Source organism: Lathyrus oleraceus, chromosome 3 (assembly GCF_024323335.1).
Source record: "Lathyrus oleraceus cultivar Zhongwan6 chromosome 3, CAAS_Psat_ZW6_1.0, whole genome shotgun sequence".
Taxonomy (NCBI): Eukaryota; Viridiplantae; Streptophyta; class Magnoliopsida; order Fabales; family Fabaceae; genus Lathyrus; species Lathyrus oleraceus.
The window spans coordinates 368,656,615-368,679,288 of record NC_066581.1 but is presented as its reverse complement, the minus strand read 5'-3'; the positions used below and the strand labels follow the sequence as shown (position 1 = coordinate 368,679,288).

At 38.6% G+C, this 22,674-nt stretch overlaps 2 protein-coding genes across 2 annotated transcripts; both read left to right on the top strand.

Moving 5' to 3' along the window:
* The first annotated feature begins 9,322 nt into the window (after positions 1-9,322).
* On the top strand, positions 9,323-10,183 carry LOC127131321 (uncharacterized). The gene has a single exon (XM_051060244.1). It carries the CDS (start codon positions 9,323-9,325, stop codon positions 10,181-10,183), a length of 861 nt encoding a protein of 286 aa, XP_050916201.1.
* A 624-nt stretch (positions 10,184-10,807) lies between these two features.
* LOC127131320 (uncharacterized) lies at positions 10,808-11,968 on the top strand. Its single transcript, XM_051060243.1, has one exon. The coding sequence runs from the start codon at positions 10,808-10,810 to the stop codon at positions 11,966-11,968; it is 1,161 nt and encodes a 386-aa protein (XP_050916200.1).
* Positions 11,969-22,674: the final 10,706 nt, after the last annotated feature.

Genomic DNA, 22,674 nt, shown 5'->3' with positions numbered 1-22,674 from the left:
GCGTTCTAGTTAGTGAGATTGTAAGTCTCCCCTCTTTCATGGTATTGTGTGGAAACTTGACCTTCTTTCCTTCCTTTGGAAGATGTTTTGGCTCAAGGATTCATGCTTGTGATAAGTGGGTTGAGTATTCTCCAAAGAATGTCTTGAAATGAAAAGCAAAAGAAAAACAATACTAACTTCTAACCTATTAACTACTAACTTTTAATTTCAAGCTTTTACTTTAATGCCATTTACTTTTAGCACTCTATTTCACTTTAATTGTTGACATCATTCTAATTGTTTATGTTAATGCAATTTTCACTTTGTCCATTTGGACCATATTGTGTGATATATTTAGTTTGTGTATACTTTTCTTGTTTGTGTGGTCTTTGACCATTAATGTACATAATAATAACAAAAACCCTAAAAAAAATTTGAGTGGATTGTTGGCTTGATCTTGGACAAATGGACTTAGAATCTAGGCAACCTTCCTATGCTAATGGACTTGGCCAATGCCAACTTGTTGAAGAACCAAGTGCTTGCAATTTGAACTTCATTTGATACATCATTCAAGACATCTATAAGTTCATCTGCAACATGATCATTGTGAAGCTGTTATTCTGAACCTATGACTTGTGGAATTCATTTGTTACACGGGCTATTTTGAAGAAGATCATGGAATGGATAATCTTGGATGTGGCCATCTTTTTTGATGCCTTGCTCTTCAAGATAATATAATCGTGCATTTGTGTATTGCTTGATTCTAAAAGTCCAAGGGAATTCTGGGTTTCTATTGACATTCTTGTCTATTGGATTGCTACCCACTTGGTCAGATCTTTTCAACTCTAAACTTTTAATTTTGTGCATAGGATAGTCTCTTCATCTTCTCCCAATTTCTTTAATTTCAAAGTCTCTCCCTCCATTTTTCATAATCTTCTTTGATTGGACTTATTTTGTTCTAAAACTTTGACCACTTTGTAAAAAGATAGAAACTTTGGCCTTATGCCATTACATTTTCAAACTTCTTTTCTTAAATCAAACTTGTAAATAAACTTAACTATACTTGACTTAAACTTTCAAAAAATACAAAAAGAAGTAACTCATTCAAACCATTTTAGGCCTTTGTGCCTTTCAAACTTAAATTTTGTTAAAATCAATGCATCCATTTTGAAATTTGTATCACGAACTACGAGGTTTTGATCCCACATTTTTTATGTTGGTACGTAGGCACAAGACCGAAGGTCTTGTCAAACACAAAAATAAAATTAATGAATTCTTCTCTCACCCCCCCCCCCCCCAATTCTATTTGTTTGTAAACATCACTATGTACAAAATACATATGCACACAAAAAGGGCTCCCTAGGAGTACCTAGGACACTTTGGATGCTAACACCTTCTCTCTGTGTAACCAACCCCCTTACCTGTGATCTTTGACTTTTTATTAGTTTTGATTTGAAAACTTCTTACTTTTGGGTTTTGTTCGTACTTTTTCCCTTTTCCCTTGGAAACAATAAAAGTGCGGTGGCGACTCTTGTTATTTGATCTCTAGCTTGTCAATAGCTTGATGATCATGAATTTCCCGCTACAATCACCAAGGACCTTCTTATGAAGCGTACATCAAAGACCTTGAACTCCCCTGGACAACCTTCCACCATATTAACAGATGAATTCCCATGTGTAGGTAGTGGGTTAGCTTTAACATTCGGCTCACGCTTCTCAAAGGACACCATTCCACTCTTTACCAACTTTTGAACTTCATACTTGAGAGGATATCAGTTCTCTATACCGTGGCCAGGGGCTCCTTGATGAAAACAACAGTGGAGTTCTGGTTTGTACCACCATGGAAGTGGTTCGGGAATTTGCGGAGGATTTCTTGGTTGTAGTAGGTTCTTAAGAGCCAAAGACGGATATAATTCTGCACATATCATCGGAATCGGTTCAAAAGAGACCTTTTTCCTCTCAAAATTTTGTTTTTGATGATTGTTGGTGGTGTTGTTGTAGGTGTTTGTTCGCTGTTGTGGTTGTTGTTATTGACGTTGTTGTTGTTGAATTAGTGCTGACTGATTTGCTAAAAATACTGGAATGACTGATGAGACTTGATGATGATGTTGACGGGGTGGTTGATTTCTTCTTATCTGAGGCCTCCTTTGCCTCCCAACTGAAACTACATTAGCTTCACTTTCCTTCTTCTTGCTGAAACTATTATCATACCTCTTGTTGGATGACACCTCCTCTCTAGACAACCGTCCTTCTCGGACACCTTCTTCGAGCCTCATCCCTATGTTTACCATTTCGGTAAAGTCACTGGGGGCACTGGCAATCATCCGCTCATAGTAAAATGAGCTCAAGGTCTTAAGAAAAATCTTGGTCATCTCCTTTTCTTCCAAAGGAGGGGTAATCTGAGCAGCAACGTCTCTCCATCACTGAGCATACTCCTTGAATGTCTCCTCATCTTTTTGAGACAACGACCTCAACTGATCTCTGTCTAGAGCCATATCAACATTATACTTATATCGCTTCACAAATGCCTCGCCCAAATTGTTGAACATGCAGATGCTCGCACTATCCAAGCCCATGTACCACCTCAGAGCGACACCGGTCAGACTGTCTTGAAAATAATGGATCAAAAACTAATCATTATCGGTTTGAGTAGTTATCTTTCAAGCGTATATCACTAAATGACTGAGTGGAAAGGTATCCCTTTGTATTTCTCAAAGTCAGGCACTTTGAATTTCACCGGAATCTTCACATTTGGAACCAAACACAGTTCCGCAACACTCTTCCCAAACAAGTCCTTACCCCTCAAAGTTTTCAACTCCTTACGCAACTCAAGGAATTGGTCATTCATCTCATCCATCATTTCATACACATCAGGTCCCTTAGACGGATCAGAATGATAGATGGTGTCTTCTGAATGAGGCAGGGTATGCACAACAGGCGGCGGCACAGACATGACCGGGCTAGATGCCGGCATGGAAGCAAAGGTAGGCGCAAAGCCTTCAGGAACAAAGTTCGGCGGCATTCCCCACAGGAATCCAGCAGGCATGTTGGGTGCAAAATGAGTAGCAGTTGCAGGAATGGTAGAGGTAGCCACCTCGGAAATGACAGTCCTCTAAGGAGGAGGAGTTGCGGGTATTGGAGAAGACTGACTCTGAGCAGCTAGGACTGACTCCATCATGGCAGTCAGACGGGAAATCTCATCCTTCAGGTCTTTGTTCTATTGTTCAAGATGCTCCATAATCTTCAGATGATTGGCGCGGGTATTGTATCCATGAGTCAGCTTGGCTGAAGCACAGAAGAAACACCAATGAGACATCTGGAGAAAGAGAAACCTGCTATGCAGATGATGCATGAAATGCAATGCTTGTTTATTTTTGTTTTCAAGGAACTTACTATATTATTTGCAAATATATATATATAACAATAATTGCAACAATTTGATATGACAATAAAATATCTCTTTTATTTATATAATTGGAAGGATTACACTGAGTACAATTTCAGAAACCAAAAACACAAAATACAAGAGAAAAGGAGACTAGTCATCCTAAGGATCCCTAACAACAACATTAGATGATCTGGTGGCAGGAGCGTACTTCCTTCGAATGCGTCGGATCTCGGTCTCAAAAGAAGCCTTCGTCTAAGTCTTCTCGAGGACAAGCTGATCAACAATCTTCTTCCAAGCGATGGAAGGTTGAGGCATACTAGAGGAAGATGAAACCTCTAGCTCTCTCTATCTCTTAGTCACCCGGTCTTCAAGCAGCTCAATAAGTTCATCTTTGTCCTTAGACTCGAGCTACAACTCCTCATGCTTTCTGCTCAAAGCATGGAAATGCTCTTCCCACATATCTTTCTCTTGCTTCATCTTGGTGAGTGCATCTTCCAACTCCTCTACATCTTGGTTAGGGAGAGTTAATGGCTCAACCACTACCATAGACATAGGTCTCTCACAATAATAAGGCATTTTCAACTCCAAAGCTCTCTTCTTCACCCAAAGAGTGTAAGCTTCCAAAGCTACACAATTGCACGAACCAAGCTCGCATCTTCCTTTCCTATGCACATTATGCCAAGCATGAACAATCTTCAAGCTTTAAATGTTGTGGATCTTTACCCTCTTGATAGAAAAGACCTTCTAACAAAGTGTTATTAGGTTTGTCTCTCAAGGGGAACCCAAGTTGACGACGAGCCAAAACAGGGTTGTAGTTAATTCCTCATTGTGTACCAATGAGAGGCACGTTAGAGAATTCACCACAAAAATAAATAATCTCCAAACTGCTTAATAAAGGATCATACCAAACTATATCATCATTAGTGAGAGACATAAGTCTCTGAGACCACCGTAGACATTGTTTGTTCTCCACAAAAGCAGGTGTTTGAGGCAAGTGCGAGATAAACCACTTGTATAGAAGAGGCACGCAACAGACAATAGTTCCACCTCCTTTAGAATTCCTTAGATGAAAAGAGAAGTACATATTGACTAACAGAGTAGGCACATGATTCTCAATCAAGAAGATTCCAATGGTGTTAACATCAACAAAACCGTCAATGTTAGGGAACAAAGCTAATCCATAAATAAGCAATACAAAGATAGCTTCAAAAGCGTCCACACTACCGGCTTGAGTAAAGGCAGTAGCATCCTTGACGAGGAACTCAGAAGTCAACCCAAATAATCTTCCTTTCTTCATCCAATGAGCCTTTATCTCAGACTTCTTCAAGTGAAGAGTTTCAGCAATAAGATGGGATTTGGGAATCTCTTCCAATCCACTAAATGGCACTTTGTTAGAAACAGGTATTCCCAAGAGATGGGCATACTCCTCCAACATAGGCACAAGCTGATAATTTGGAAAAGTGAAGCAACGGTAGAGAGAGTCATAGAAATAAACGAACACACTCAGAAGTCCTTCAACTACATCGGCAGATAAGATAGATAGAAGCTTCCCATGGCTTTGTTTTAAGTCCAAGGGATTTAATACAAAAGATTTTAGCTTCCTTAACTCTTTCAAGTCGGGACATCTAAAACTGTATTTCTTAGTGTTCCTTCTTCCACAATCCATGGTCTGAAAATATTTGTAAATAACACCTCAGTTCCTTGAAATTTTTGTGTGATGAATGTAATGATGCGCATGAATGCATGAATGCAACAATCACAAATAAGGGATCACACACAAGGCAAACAAATAAAGGTCAAGGGATGAATCAAGTCATTGTCAAGATCAATCATCCATTTGGGTGGATTATGGTTTACACCTTATCAACACCCAAGTTCCATTGATATTGACAAGACTTGATTGGATCAACCAAGAATCAAGGGTTTGTTGTGAGTCACGAGCATGGAGTCTGGGTAAGAACCATCCCAAAGGAGTGAACTAAGGATAAAAACCTGTAAATCATGTTCTAAAAAGTTCCCAGAGTCTTAATTCCATCTATCGGATATTATAGGTTAGGATGACTGACTCATCAACCCATAATATTCTCAAGAGAAACTCGTCTGAGTGTAGTAGCATGTAACAACTGTTGTCAAGTCTACACTTGAACAGTCTCCGCACTATGTCCTAACTAGGCCAAGAGGGGTTAAATATTCTACAGTCCTCAGCTTCTCGGACCCCAAATTAGAGATAGTAATGCCTAACCACAAATAACTTGTGTGACATTCCTAACTCCAAAAGGGTCTCCACTGAGTAGATGGGTCTCAAGCCAACTTGTTAAGGATAACTCCACACAAGTCGAACATGACTATACCATCCTCCTATCTTAATTGCACTCAAGTTCGGGTTAGAACTTATCTCACCACTCAGAGATCACCAAGCACAACAAGCAGATCATATCACATAAACAAATATAAAAAACATCAAATATACAATTATATACACACAAAAAAGAAGGCTAAACCCACTGGAGACTACTCCCCAGCAGAGTCCCCACTTAATTTCTGTAGCTGTAAATTCATAATCATCAAGCTATGGATAAGTTAGACATCAATAAAACAAGAGTCACCATCGCACTTTTATTATTTTCAAGAGAAAAGGGAAAAGTACGAACAAAATCCAAGAGATAAGAAGTTTTCAAATCAAAACTATTAAAATGCCAGAGATTACAGGTAAGGGGGTTGGTTACACAAAGGGACGGTGTTAGCACCCAAAGTGTCCTAGGTACTCCTAGGGAGCCCTTTCTTGTGTGCATATGTGTTTTTATGTAAAATGATGTTTTCATAAAAATAGAATGGGGGGGGGGGTGATAAAAGAATTAATTAATTATATTTTTATGTTTGACAATACCTTCGGACTTGTGCCTACGTACCAACATAAAAATGAGGGATCAAAACCTCGTAGTTCGTGGTAAAAATTTCAAAGTGGATGCATTGCTTTTAACAAAAATTTAAGTTTGAAAGGAACAAGGGCCTAAAAATGGTTTGAATGAGTGTTAGCTCTTTTTGGATTTTGAAAATTTTATTCAATTATGGTTAAGTTCATTTACAAAGTTAGAATTAAGAAAACGAGTTAAAAAAATGCAATGGCATAAGGCCAAAGTTTCTAGTTTGCAAAATGGTCAAAGTTTAGAAAAAGACAAGCATAAGCAAAGAAGATTTTTAAAAGGAGGGAGAGATTTTGAATTTAAAAAAATGGGGAGGAGATAGAGAGACTAATCCTAAGCATAAATTTAAAAGTTAAGAGTTGAAAAGATCTGACCAATGGGCTGCAATCCAATAAACAAGAATGTCATATAGAAACCCAAATTCCCCTTGGACTTTTAGAATCACATAACAATTAATACACAAACAGCAAGTTGAAGAACAAGGCATCAAATAAAGATATTCACATCCAAGCTTAACAACTCCATGATCTTCTTCAAGTTTTGCCCATGTAGCAGATGACTTCAAAGGATGGCATAAGTCATAGGTTCAAAATAACAGCTTCATAATGATCATGATGCAGATGAACTCAAATGGACCTTCAATTTTGTATCAGATGAAGTTTCAATTCACAAGCATTTGGTTTCATGAAAGTTGGCATTGGCCAAGTCCTTTGCAAAGGGAGTGTTGCCTAAATTCTAAGTCCAATTGTCTCAGATCAAACCAACAGTCCACACAAGATATTTTTTTAGGGTTTTTGTTCTTATTATGTACATTAAGGTCAAAAGACCACACAAGCAAACAAATATATACAAACACAAAATATCACACAATATGGTCCAAATGGACAAAGTGAAAATGACATTAAAGTAAACAACTTGAATGGTATGAATAATGGTAAATGAATAAGGCTTAAGAATTAACGTGCATTAAAAGTAAATGACTTGAAATTAAATGTTAGTTGTTAGTGAGTTAGAAGTTAGTATGGCTTTTGCTTTTGTTTTGTTTAAGTCATTCTTTGGAGAACACTCAACCCACTTATCACAAGCATAGATCCTTAAACCAAGACATCTTCCAAAGGAAGGAAAAAAGGCCAAGTTTCCACACAATACCATGAAAGAGGAGAGACTTACAATCTCACTAACTAGAATGCTATGCCTTTTTGTGTTAGAATTTAGCGCTATGTTAAGCAATCGTAATTGGACTTGTGTAGAAGTCACAACTATTTGAGGTTGGGCAATAGAATTTTGGTGTTAATGCATGTTAGAGACATAGTATGATAAATTATACTCATGAAACATACCACACACAAAAAGAATATGCAAAATGGGGGACCTAATCTCATCCATACTTATGTTGATTTTGCAATCAACTAGCCTTAGGATATAAAGACATTATAGGTCCATGACATGAATGCATAAAGAATGGGAATAAGATTAAGAGGGAGGGGGAATGGATCAAACACAAATTGGACAAAGGAGGACTTTTACCAAGTTAAGATCATTCATTCATTTTGGGAGATGGAATGTACATTCCATCAATCCCCTAAATCCAATGATCTTAACCTAACAAAGTCAAATCAACCTTGACCAAGGCCCAACAACACAAGTCAAACTCCCAAAGTCAATTAAAATGGCCCTACACAATTAATTTGGCATTTAATAAATTAAAAATATTAAAAATAATGCATTAAATTAAATATGGTTGGTCAATTTCCTAAAACCTCATCAAAACACCAAATAAATGGCCATGAGATTTATCATAGGTCAAACAAAGTCAAAGGACCTTGGAGAAAAATTTTCAGAATTTTTGGAAACTTAAAAGTAGTTTTAAATAATTAAAAATATTCACAAAATCAATTAAATCATGAAAAATATTAATAATGATCCAAAAAATAATTTTAGACAAAATGACCTATAATGTTTCAACATAAAAAAATGACTTTCCAAGCAAAATTAGCTCTAGACCTCAACATGAAAGTTGTTTGGAATGCCATTTAGAGTAACTTTACTCTTGGAATAATTTTCGTATGATGAAAAATGTAGGAGATAGGCTCTAGGAGATCCCAGTTTTGATCAGATGAATTCATCTGGCCCACTACCATCAACCAACTTGCTAAGTTGCAATTCTCTTGACTTTTTAGGCTCATGGGAGGTTATAGATGCATAAGATGATGAAATTTGAAGTGTCCCTTGAGAAATTTGATCAATTTGTGAAGAAGCTTGTTGAAGAAGTTACTCAAGATACTCAGATGAACTAGGGTTTCCAAGGCAAACCAACTTCAATCTCTTGAAGAAATCTTGATCAAAATAACATGTAAAGATAATGGGGACTCATATATGATGTCTAGAACCATTGTGGATTATTCCTTGGTTGTGCTCTTAGCTATGAGGGTCTTAAACCCTAGATGTGAACTTGATAGATCAATGGTGATCATGTCCTACCTACAAAAGAGTTAGACAAATGCAAAGATATATTTTTGGTATTTTAGTTAGTATATGATAAAATAACAAGTATGATACAATCACATAGTGCTTGGTAATCTCTCCCAAAACAAACCCAATGAAAGAGGAGTAAGGAGGATGCCAAGGTATGATCCCAATGCTAATGCATATGATGAGGTAGCATGAGGGATCTTAGGGTCAAAATTGGGGTCTTACAGGGCTGACTACCGACCTTGCTACGGTTCGGAAGGCCTGTATGTCGTAGGCATTGGCGCTTATTTTAACTTTGTTTTAAATTAATGGAAAAAAAACGCTTTTAGGATTTCATTTTATTGTGTTTTATTGCTTTATTGTTTTAAATATTTGCTAACAAATGTTGTGGCATTTTTGAAATGAATAATCGAAACTAACCAAGAGTTTTGCAAACAAAATGCATCCATACATGCATTCATACATTTTCAAAATAGAGTCTCACTCCGTCCTTTCTTCCTCCAGTTTCACACTGAATCTTCAACACCCGTACAATACTCGCGCCCGAGCAAGACAAAGGATGGCTGAACAAGAGCAAGAAAGTGCTCGAGTTAGAGCTGAATTAGACGAAATCAAGGGGGGCATGTCCCAGATGAGAGAAATGCTCGAAGCTTTGACTTTCAGATTTGAAGCTCCACAAGCGACTGTGATTTTGGAGATCACGGGCCCAGCAGTCGAAGTTCAACTTCAGAGGTCTTTACCTTCAACCCTACCTCCCTATGGGTTACCTTACGACTTCATCCCTAGAGTAGAGGTAGTGCATGCCATGGGGAAATTTGTCCAACAAGCTGTGTCATTGCCAGTTTACACCGATGCACGCCCAGTCGTCCATACTATTGCTCCACCAGTTGCCTATGTTAGGTATGTTCTGCATTTTGAAGATCAACATCATCTATATTCGACTTTCGAATCAACCGTTAGTGGTGATGAAGTGAGATTTGAAGATTTCAGAGAAGTGAAAGAGAACATGCAAGTCCTTGAGAAGAAGTTTCGAGCATTGGAAGGAGACCACGTCATTGGTTCTGCTGCCAAAGAAATATGCCTTGTATCTGGGTTGGTGATTCCGACTAAGTTCAAAACTCTAGATTTTGACAAATCTAAGAGGCATACTTGCCCAAAAAGCCATCTCATCATGTATTACCGTAAAATGGCTTCTCACGTGGAAGATGGCAAGCTGATAATCCACTATTTCCAAGATAGCTTGAGTGAGGCTCCTTCCAAATGGTATTTGAGTCTAGATCAAAGTAGGATTAGATGTTTCCAAGACCTATTAGATGCGTTCATCAAACATTACAAATACAACATGGACATGGCGCCTGATAAAAGACAACTGCAAAGCATGTTCCAGTGCGATAACGAATCCTTCAAGGAATATGCATAGAGATGGAGAGAACTGACCTCTCAAGTTGAACCACCTCTTGCCAAAAAAAAGCTTGATGAACTATTCATTGACACTGTCCAACCCCAATTCTATGAGAAGATGGTTGGAAGTGCTTCCTTGGGTTTCTCTAAGCTTGTTGCCATAGGAAATCATGTTGAATATGGCTAGAGAAATGGTAAACTTGTAGTTGCGGTCGGAGCGTCGAGTGATAATCTGAAGAAGTTCTCTGGAGGGTTTCCCAAAAAGAATGAAGGTGAAACCAACACTGTGTCTATTGGCCAAGGAAGAGCTCCCCCAAGAAGAAGACAACAACAACAATATTCATAACAGCAGTATGTTCAACAACCTTTTCCATATCAGCGACATATATATCTCGTTGAGTACGCCCCACAACCGTACGTACCCGCTGTGACGCCCGCCTTCAATCAACAACCTGCTCAGACATATCAACCAGCTCTAGTTTATCGACCAGCTCCAGCTCAACAACGTGCTCCTACTCCCCCAGTTTATTAGCAAGCACCATCCACTCCTACCTATCAATAGCCGAGAGCTCAAGCTCCAAGACAAAATGCTCAAAATCAAAACAGGAGACAGGGTGATAGGGTAACCTTCAATCCAATACCAATGTCATATACTGAGCTTTATCCCTCTCTGTTGCAAAAAGGTTTGGTGGTTCCTAGACCTATGGGACCTCCACCTGATTGTTTGCCTCCATGGTACAACCCTAACACACATTGTCCTTTTCATGAGGGTGCTCTCGGGCATGACCTAGAGGGTTTCTATGCTTTGAAGCATAGGGTTTGTGAGCTTATTGATAGCAAGATTCTGTCTTTTAGGGATATCGGACTAAACGTGAAGAATAATCCTTTTCCCCCCCATGGAGACCCTACAGTGAACGTGATTGAAGATGCCTCTGATGGTGTTATGGTTGAGAAGGTTGATGATGTTAAAACTCCTATGGTAGCATTCCATGCCCGATTGGTGGAAGCTGGCCTAATTGATGTTTGTCATGACAACTATGAAGAGTGTGCCACACACCCAAGGGGGTGTCAGATAGTACGTGATAATATTCAAGACTTGATGAAAAAAGGAGTGCTTAAAATCTCCAGTGTTGCAAAGAATGAAGATGTATCAGTAATTGAACCTTGTTTTAATCTACCTGGCCCGGTTGAAATCTCTTACTATAGTAGGAAAGTGGTGTCTGTGAATAGTCATCTGTCACCTGTTGTGATCTGTATGCCTACGTTGTTTCCATATGAAAGAACCAAAGTTGTGCCTTGGAAATATGATATTACCGTTGTGGATAAGATCGTTGAAGGAAGTAAATACGGTGGAGTGTCAGAAATTGTGAACAAAGACGTCACCAATATTGCAGGAATGAGCAGAATGACCCGTAATGGTCGAATTTATACACCTGAATTCAATGTGACTCCTCAAGTACCAGCCAAGGAATCTACAGTTATAGCTCCTGCTAAAGAACCCGAAGTGGTCCAATCTGAAGATGTTGTTGAATTCCTAAAGTTGATAAAAAGAAGTGATTACAAGGTTGTGGATCAGCTGCATCAAACACCATCTAAGATTTCTATTTTGTCTCTGTTATTGAACTCCCAAGCCCATAGGGAGGCTTTGTTGAAGGTGCTTTCCCAAGCTCATGTAACACAAAGCATAACAGTAGACCAGTTTGATGGGGTGGTTGTAAACATCCTAGCTTACAATACTTTAAGCTTTAGTGGAGAGGAATTACCTGAGGATGGACAAAATCACAATCGTGCTCTCCATATCTAAGTGAAGTGAAAAGGTGATGCTTTGGTAAGAGTTTTGGTTGATATTGGATCTTCTTTGAATGTGATGCCAAAGAGAACACTTGTCAAGTTGTCTTATCAAGGACCAGCCATGAAGCCCAGTGCCTTGATAGTGAAAGCTTTTGATGGTTCCCGGAGAACCGTGATTGGAGAGGTAGACCTGCCCATATTGATTGGCCCTCACATACTCCCAATTACTTTCCAAGTCATGGATATTAATCCAGCGTATAAATGCTTATTAGGGCGTCCCTGGATTCATGCTGCAGGGGCAGTTACCTCCACTTTACATCAGAAAATGAAGTTTGTAGTGGACAATCAATTGATCATGGTTTATGGAGAGGAGGACTTTATGGTCAGTCACTTTTCAACCTTCAGCTACATTGAGGCTGACGAGGACGCTTTGGAAACTTATTTCCAAGCTCTTGAAATAGCCAACGCCACTTTTATGGAGATGAAGGACCCTATTGGGAAAGATTATTCATCTTTCGCTTCTCTGAAAAACGTAAAGTCTAGTATTGAAGGAGGAAACCCTGAAGGTTAGGGCCAACTTATTGATGTTCGTGAGAAGCATAATCGCTTTGGTATGGGATATGTGCCTTCCACTGCTAGAGGAGCCTGGGTCCCTGCAAAGGACAACAATCGGAGCATCCAAGAAGTATTCCTCAGTACATGATTCATCAATGGAGATCAGGTCAACGCAATTGAAGACAACACCGAAGATGAAGATGAGCCATGTTTGTTTTACCGGTGTGAGACAACTTTGAACAATTGGAAGGCGGTTGAGATCCCTGCAATTTTTCCTTTTTCAAAGTAATAATTGTTGTTTTTCCTTTCAAATCCTTAGCTATGCCCAAGGCTAATGGATCATGTTGTAGGGCCCCTTTTCATTTTCAAATAATCATTATCAGTGAATGAAATACATTTTGTTAAATTCTTATTGTTCATTTATTTGCTTTTTCTTAAGGAAATGACAATCTTTTCGAAAACACAAAAACTTTTTTCATTTGTGCATCCTTTATTTTTACTTTTCTAAGAAAATCAATCATTCAAACATCCAGAATAAATGATAACCCCGTTTAATCCAATGACTCTACTCCCTCTCATAACTTTGACTTCCATATCTACCAAGCGGAAGAAGAGGGTGAAGAAGATTGTTACATCCCCGACGAATTGGAAAGGCTGCTCGAGCACGAGTCCAAAGCCCTTCAGCCACATAAAGAACCAGTGGAAACAATCAACCTTGGAACAGAGGAAGAGAAGAAAGAAGTTAAAGTCGGGACCACACTTGAAGCAAGCGTCAAAGAGAGATTGGCCAAGCTGCTACTAGAATATGTGGATGTATTCGCATGGTCATACCAGGATATGCCAGGACTGGACATTGACATCATTGAACACAAGCTACCGTTTCATCCAGACTGTCCGCTAGTAAACAGAAACTCCGAAGAACAAGACTAGATATGGCTCTGAAGATTTGTGAAGAAGTCAAACGAAAATTTGACGTTGGTTTCCTTGTAGTGGCAAAGTACCCACAATGGGTAGCTAATATTGTACCTGTGCCTAAAAAGGACGACAAGGTAAGGATGTGTGTTGACTATAGGGATCTAAACAAAGATAGTCCAAAGGACAATTTCCCTCTACCACACATTGATACTCTGGTAGACAACACTGCAAGTTTTGTTGTATTCTCCTTTATGGATGGATTTTCTGGATACAATCAAATCAAGATGGATCCAAATGACATGGAGAAGACCACTTTTATTACCCCTTGGGGCATTTTTTGCTACAAGGTGATGCCTTTCGGTCTCAAAAATGTCGGGGCAACTTACCAAAGAGCTATGGTCACTCTTTTCCATGGTATGATACACAAGGAGATTGAGGTATATGTCGATGACATGATCGCTAAATCTCATAATGAAGAAGATCATATGAACCATCTAAAGAAGTTCTTTGAACGCCTCAGAAAGTTTAGATTATGATTAAACCCTGCAAAATGCACATTTGATGTTCGTTTAGGGAAGTTGCTTGGTTTCATTGTTAGTCAACGAGGAATTGAGGTGGACCCTGACAAGGTCCGAGCTATACAAGAAATGCCTTCTCCACGTACTGAGAGAGAAGTTAGAGGGTTCCTTGGACGTTTGAATTATATCTCAAGGTTTATCTCACATATGATGGCCACGTGTGAGCCTATCTTCAAATTGCTTCAAAAAGATCAAGCTATCGTATTGAATTCTGATTGTCAAAAAGCTTTTGAGAAGATCCATCAATACTTCCAAGAGCCTCCTATTCTGATTCCACATGTCCTAGGAAAACCATTAATCATGTATCTAATTGTGCTTAAAGAGTCAATGGGATGCGTGCTGGGGCAACATGACGAAACTGGTCGGAAAGAACATGTTATTTACTATCTAAGCAAAAAGTTTAGCGATTATGAGAGTTGATATTCGCTTTTGGAGAAAACTTGTTGCGCGCTAGCATGGGCCGCTCATCGTTTGAGGCAGTATATGATTTGTCATACTACTTTGTTGATCTCAAAGATGGATCCAATAAAGTATATCTTTGAGAAACATGCCTTAACTGGAAGACTTTCCCGTTGGTAGATGCTCTTGTCAGAATACGACATCCAGTACGTAATCCAGAAAGCAATCAAGGGAACTGTTTTAGCAGAGTATCTCGCTCACCAACCAGTTGAAGACTATCAGCCATTGAAGTTTGATTTCTCTGATGAGGATATAATGGTGATAAAGGATTGTGAGGTCCCAGGCCCATATGAAGGACCAGAACCAGGATCTCGATGGAAGCTCGCTTTCGATGGTTCCTCCAATTACAATGGTCATGGTGTGGGATCTGTTTTGATGAATCCAAATGGTGGTTTTACCCCTTTCACAGCAAGGTTGTGCTTTGATTATATGAATAATTTCGTAGAGTATGAAGCTTGTATCCTTGGTATTGAAGCCGCAATTAATCTGCGAATCAAGATCCTTGAGGTGTATAGAGACTCGGCCTTGGTGATCTATCAGGTCAAAGGTGAATGGGAGACCCGTGATGCGAAGTTAATCCGTATCGTGCTCATGTTGTAAAACTGATTGAATACTTTGACGATATCACTTTCCATCACATCCCAAGAGTTGAAAATCAAGTGGCTGACGCTTTGGCAACATTAGCATCAATGTACCAAGTCAGATTCCATCATGAAGATTTGGTTATTCGAATAGAGAGAAGAGATGAGCATGCCTACTGTCAACTAATTGAAGAAGAAACTGATGGTAAACCATGGTTTCATGACATTAAGCGCTATCTACTAAGTCAAGAGAATCCAAAAGATGCTACATTGTTGGATAGGAAAACGCTGAAGAGGTTATCATCTAAATTTATTTGAGCAATGATGTGCTTTACAAGAGAAACCATGACATGGTTCTGCTCAGATGTATGGATAGACACAAAGCAGACATGTTAATCAAGGAGATTAATGAAGGATCCTTTGGAACCCCTTCTAATGGGCATGCCATGGCCAAAAGATTTTGAGAGATGGCTATTATTGGTTGACCATGGAGTCCGATGGTTTCATCTATGCTTGAAAATGTCCTAAATGCCAAATTTATACTGACAAAGTGCATGTACCACCAACACTGCTGAATGTTTTGACATCGCCTTGGCCATTCTCAATGTGGGGCATCGACATGATTGGTGCTATAGAGCATAAAGATTCCAATGGTCATAGTTTCATCCTAGTTGCCATTGATTACTTTACTAAATGGGTGGAGGCTGCTTCCTACACCAATGTGACGAGACATGTGGTCGCTCGCTTTATCAGGAAGGAGATTATCTGCCGCTATAGAATCCCCAGCAAGATCATTACCGACAACTGTTCAAACTTGAACAACAAGACAATGACAAAATTATGTGAGAGTTTCAAGATTGACCACCATAATTCGTCTCCATATCGTCCAAAGATGAACAGTGTTGTTGAAGCTGACAACAAAAATATTAAGAAGATCCTGCAAAAGATGGTGAAAACCTACAAAGATTGGCATGAGATGTTACCCTTTGCATTGCATGGATACTGGACCTCAGCCCACACTTCAATAGGGGAAACCCCATTCTCCTTGGTCTATGAGATGGAAGCAGTTCTCCCTGTTGAAATAGAGATACCTTCATTGAGAATATTGATGGAGGACAAGCTAGATGAAGCTGAATGGATCCAGAATAGTTATGATCAACTTAACCTCATTGATGAGAAGTGTATGTCCGCTCTGTTCCATGGACAATTGTACCAGCGACGAATCAAGAAAGCTTTTGACAAGAAGGTCCGTCCTCGAGAGTTCAAGGAAGGCGATCTCATGCTCAAGAAGATCTTTCCAGTACACAAAGATTCACGTGGGAAATGGACTCCCAACTATGAAGGTCCATACGTTGTAAAGAGAGCATACTCTGGAGGTGCTCTATTTCTCACAACTATGGATGGAGAAGAGCTCATTCATCCTGTGAACTCTGATGCAGTCAAAAGATATTATGCCTAACAAAAACCCGCTAAGTTGAAAACCTAAAAGGGTGACTTAGGCAAAAATGGGTATCCCGGTGAACTGAAAACCCGAAAGGGCGGTCCAAGCAAAAGTTAGGGATAATAAAAAAAAATGGTAGCTCGCTAAGTTGAAAACCTGAAAGGTAGACTTAGGAAAAAAAGAGCGTCCCGGTGGATTGAAAATCCGAAAGGGAGATCTAGGCAAAAATTAGGGACAAAAGGCATAGACTACATCAATTGTCACTAATCAACATAAAAGAGCTAAAGGTGGAAGATCGATCCAACGACTCCCTTCAGAAGCGAGGTTTTGTGGAGTCATTGTTATTAGGGATAGTAGTAGTCATTATGATTCAATGTAAACATTTCCCCCATTTCCATTTTCAAATTTGTAATGTTCCATGGAGATAAACCATTTGTGTGCTACCATTCTTGAATAAATACAAGTTTGCCTGTCAATTTCTATCCTTTGTTGTTTTTCTCTGATTTTCTTTGTTATGCAAGATGTCATTTATTTGTTAATAATGAAATTTTTGAACTTAAAAATAAATTTTCAACATATTAAGAAAAACGATTTTTGCTTTGACATGTGGAAATATTAAAAGAAATCTTTCGTCTTTCCCCACAAGTCTCAAGTTGCAAGACTTTTTCTGGAATAATCAACATATATCTCCAGAGAGCACAATTCACCATTCCCCGAAAGGATTACTGGGCCAGTTGTAGCTGTTCAACTTAATAGATTCCCCTTTGATGCATTTATCATCACTCCTTTGGTTGAGTTGTTGGTGTTGAGGATTCAGTACCTCCATAAAGCCTTCTTTAAAACTCTCAGTCTGCATATTGTCAACATTTTCATATCATAATCATTCATATATCACACATAAAAGAAAAATCAAAATCATACATAGCCTGAGGTATACTTCGTGCTCATTTGCATAATCTCAGGGCTCATTGTTGATTTTTATCCCTTGACCTCTAAGTCCAGTTGTTACTGGCGTCGTTTGTTAAGACTGGTTGTCACCAGCCTCTTTGGTCAAATCCAGTTGTAACTGGTATCTCTTTAAAAGTCTGGTTGTCACCAACATTTTATCTCAAATCCAATTGTAATTGGTATCTCAAGTCCAGCTGTAACTGACGCTATGTTAAAATCCATTTATAAATGGTATGTTAAGTCTGGTTATCACCACCTTTATTTGCAAGTCCAATTGTTATTGGCATTTACCTGTTAAGTCCAGTTGTGACTGGCATCCGATTTTCAAATCCATTTGTTACTGGTACCCTTTCGAGCCTAGTTGTAATTAGAATTTTTGTTAAAATCCAATTGTAATTGGTATCTTAAGTCTGGTTGTCACCAGCACCCTTGAAGTCCAGTTGTAGCTGGTACCTCTTTAAAGTCTGGTTTGTCATCAGCATCTTTTGTCAAAAACCAATTGTAATCGGTATCTTAAGTTTGGTTGTCACCAACACCAATGAAGTCCAGTTGTAACTAGCACCAATCCGTTTGAAGCTGGTTGTAACCCATACTTACGGTATAAGTCCAATTATTGTTGGCACCTACAAATAGTTTTCTATCTTATTTTCCCTGGTGTTTCATGGAAAGTTGTCGTTCTAACTCTTTCGTTATCAGGAATTTCTAAGATCGGATGATTTTCTTGTGAGAATTCTCCATATTGGTCAAAAATATTCCAGTTGTCATCAGGTCATGTATGAACCTGCTAATATACCCCCTTTGATTTTTCTAATCTTGTTAGGTCATGTTTGAACCTAATATCGAAATCCTTTGATATTCCCCAGCATTGTCAGGTCATGTATGAACCCGTTGCTGAATTTTTCTTTTATTTTCTTTCTAGTATCGACAAGTCATGTCTAAACTTGCCGATGGAACTTTTTATTCCAGTATCTTCAGGTCATGTATGAGCCTGTTGACTGAACCTCTTTGATTGTTCCGATGTTTTCAAGTCATGTATGAACCTTCTATTTAAATTCTCCTTGATTTTCTGGTGTTGCTAAGTCATGTATGAACCTTTCTTTGGAACTTTCTTAAAATACTCAGGTCGTTATCAGGTCATGTGTGAACCTGTTGATGAAGTCTCTTGTATTTTAAAGTGTTGTTTGTCAACTGTCACTTTGAGTACTCCCCGATGTGCGTCTGATTCTCTAGCGGGATTGCTATTCCCAACGATTTTCTACCCTTATTATTGTTTCCAGTGGGCCACCAATACCTTAGTGTCCTTCATTCCCCACAAATTTGTCTATCTTGCATAAAGTCTCCTATTAGGATTCATCATGTCCCTAGCAGATGAAGATCACTCCAATATAGAGTCCCTCATCCATGCATATCATATCATATTATTTTCATTTGCTGGATCAAAATCGGAGTCTTCTTGGTATTTAACCATCCCCCACTGCGATCCTATGAAAAGATGCCGGTTCATATTCTCTGGTTGAAGATGCTTAAATAAGGGCAATTGTCATACCCTGATTTTGGTCCTAAAAATTCTCCCAATCAATCATTCATTTGCATTGCCCCTCATGATCATTTCATCTGCTCATGAGGCTACCCACCTACATTCTTTGTTTAAACTTGCTATCACTTTCCATTCCATAACTTTTGAGTTTTGCCTTTTGTTTTGGTATAAGATAATTAACTTTCATAGTCAAGCTAGATTTGGAACCTCTTTTCATTTGATAGAATTAGGCGAAACCTCATGACTTTCGTTCTTGTGTCCAATTCCGACCCACGTTTTTGTCATTTCATCTCTTGTTCAAGTTATTCACCTATGTGATCATTCATCTTTCGTTGTCACATTCTTGGTTCGCACCACCTTTCAATAATTTCCTGTGCCAAGTGTAAGACATTGCAATTTTGGTCATCATCCATATTCATTATCCATTCATTCATGATTAAAATAATTCTCCACATGTCTTCTATCCACATTCATACTCCCCATTTCATATTCAAGTTCTTCACTTTATATTGGAAAACTTTTCATTTTTCCATTTTTAAGAATTCGCACATATTCAATCATATTCCAACTATTTCATTCATGTCCAAGAATTTTCTCACATTCATTCAATCATGGTCATCCGGTTACATGGCATGGGATTAGTTCGTAATCTTAAAGAATCACCACATAACTTTGTTTTGCTAAAAGAATACCAATCATGGTCATCCGGTTACAAGGAAATAACTTTGTTTTGCTACAAGAACACCAATTTTCATTCACATCAAGGTCATATTCATTACAAATCATAAGATGTTTCTAAACTTACAAAATTTACAAAATTGGCATTTGGACCAAATTCAACTCATCCAAAAACCCTAAAAATCCCAATGCCCATTTCACTCTTGGTCTTTGGTTGGTGTCGTGCGCTTTTGTACTTCATGTGCCATGCCTTAACTTGTGCGAAGAGCCATACAAAACCGTTTTACTCGGTCCAACCTTGGTTTTCTTTTCAAGCTTTTGAAGCGAACCAGAGTATGCCATAGTTCAATTCTGCATAACAATAATTGCAGTAGGTTCTGCATCCTTCACCAATCTGCAATCGAGCTATGTAGTAGACACCAATCCTGTAGGGTTTGTCTCCAACCAAGCCAGATGAAATGCACATCATTCCAATAATAATAAATATCAAAACACAATAGAACCATGCTACTATAAACAACTACAATTCAGTCAAAATCTTGAAACATAAGAAAGGGCAAACGTTTGGGACCAATACCAAATCATTGCGCATTAACAGAACAACCAACAAATTGGAGAGAAGAAGACATGGTGGAAGAGTATGACATAAAATGGTTTAATTTCATTTGGAAATGTTAAGAATAATACATCAGTAAGGAGGGTCAAGTTCACAGCAGTAAAAATTAAGTTTTTACTAACAGTAAGGGACCAATGTAAGTAGGGAAGAGGGACCACAAGGTCGGTGAGGACAAAAATTCCAGGGCATTTCGTATTGACGCTCACCACTACTCACACAACGCCTTTGTTTGCATACCACTACTAATGGAAAAAAGGGGAATCGGGGGGACCATGGAGGAAGGATAAATTTTGTCCTTCACGAATTCAACAGTGGTGTTACATAACCAGATCGAAAAACAAAAAAAGGAGAGAGGACTTACGGGATTCGAAAGACAAAGAGAGAAAATCCTAACAAAAGTTCTGCAGAAACCAAAATTTCTATAAAAAACCAAGATTCCACGAGTTCCTTGGGAATACGGTAGTAGAGCTTCATTTTGACGCCCTGTTATTTTGGACAAGGCCTCTACCAAAACGAAGCACGCGAGAAAGCTCACGCAGAGGAAGAACCGACCGACAAGAGATAACTTGGAAGAAGGATCCAGGCGTTACCTTTCCAATCGTCGTTTGATCTTGTTGTGATGGGTAAGTCCCTCCTCACATCACGCTTTGGGTTTTCGATTTGATCTCGACCAGTAACAATTCATTCTTGACCATAGAATAGGCGAGAAGTAGGTTTTTATTTCGGGTTGGAATTTTCTTTTCGATTTGAGCTTCGGTTCCGTCATCTTTGTATGATTCGTGATAATTTTTGTTTTTTGTTGATTTTCCTTACTGTTCAAAGGTGGAAAGATTTGGTCTTTTGGGAATAGTTTGGATTTTCTTGACGGAGGGAGACGAGTACTATTTGTTTGCTTCACTTTCGGTTTTCTTCCAAATTTTCTCATAATTGATTTTTAATATTATTGAAAGCCCCTCTGTTTGGAAGTGACACCCGTGCCAGTCCGTTTTACCCGAGGCTTTTGGCTCTTCATTTCTACTGCTTCTCATTAAAAGCTTCCAGCCAGCAATTAATGATGGCCACTTTTCCTTGACTATCGCCCATTAGCAATGCGGCTAGGGTTTGCCTTTTGGCTCCTTAGTACTTCCGCACTTGGGCCAACCATTGAAACGGGTCTTCACTGACCCGAGGCCAGACGGTCCAAGATATTATGTTGGGCTTTATTTTAATTCAAGTCCAACGGCCCATGTTTGTCTTTTTACTGGGTTATTTTCTTTGGATGGTTTCCATTTCCATTTATGTACGTTAGTTGGTTTTAGCTTGACAGCTGATAGCTCATGGTCGGGTGGGTGTGAAGCTAGTTTTCTCCCCCCTGGTTATGGGTTTGATACCAGCGTGTGACATGTCCAGGTTTTTGTGCACATTTATTTTTCATTTTTTTCTTTGTTTTCGTTGATTTCAACGTTTGTCCTTGATTTATTTTTCTGTTAAACATCGATTTTTAATTTATGGATTCAACAATTCTCATGTTGTTATTCCGTGATTATTTTATCGATATATTGATAGTATTTCGCCGTGTTTTTATTAATCGCATATGACATTTCGATTGTTGTCAATATGTGCAAATCGGCTTTGAGCACATTACCTAGTTGTTGTTTTCTCCTCCATGTCCACCGCCTTGCACGTCTTTGCGTTATGTGACCTTGATTTGCATCCTCACATCCCGATTTTAATCCGCGCACGTCTCGATTTTACTTTTTTCAATTTAATTTTTGAATGCCTTGTAAACATAACTTGTTGTGTTGTTTATTTTCACATGGCTTACTCTTGGGCCTTCTTACAATGAGACGGTTACCTAGCACCTACACTCATACGTTGTTTGCTTGTTGATTGGACCCGGTTTAATCGTTCTAATATCATGAATCCCCATTTGACGAAATGTACCCCTATTCCCATGATGTGTAATGATTTTACTGTTTTATTTCTTTATTTGCTTGACTGTTTAGCTAGTTACTAACACAAGAATAAAATCAATTTCTTTTCAAAAATATCAAAAATATCAAAAATAAAAACTTGATCGAACGTCGAGTATTTTCTCAATAAACAAATCCATCCATTTCTAACTATTCCATTTCTTTCAAACCATGTCATTCAAATTTTTCTCAATCGTTCATCAAATGCTTGATCCAACGTCAAGCCATTTTCACAATAAAAACTCAAAAAATACTTAATTCTTATTTAACACTTTTCAATAAAGATGGAAATGGAACATGATGGATACCATGCACTCCTGAGACTAGGACTCGAGATGGATATCTCGCCTATCTTAGCTCTCGCCATCATTCAAAACTGTCAATGCAGTCATTAAACCCTTTTCTCAATCAAATCTCAAAACGCATAAAAATATCAAACCCTTTTGCAAATAAGATGGA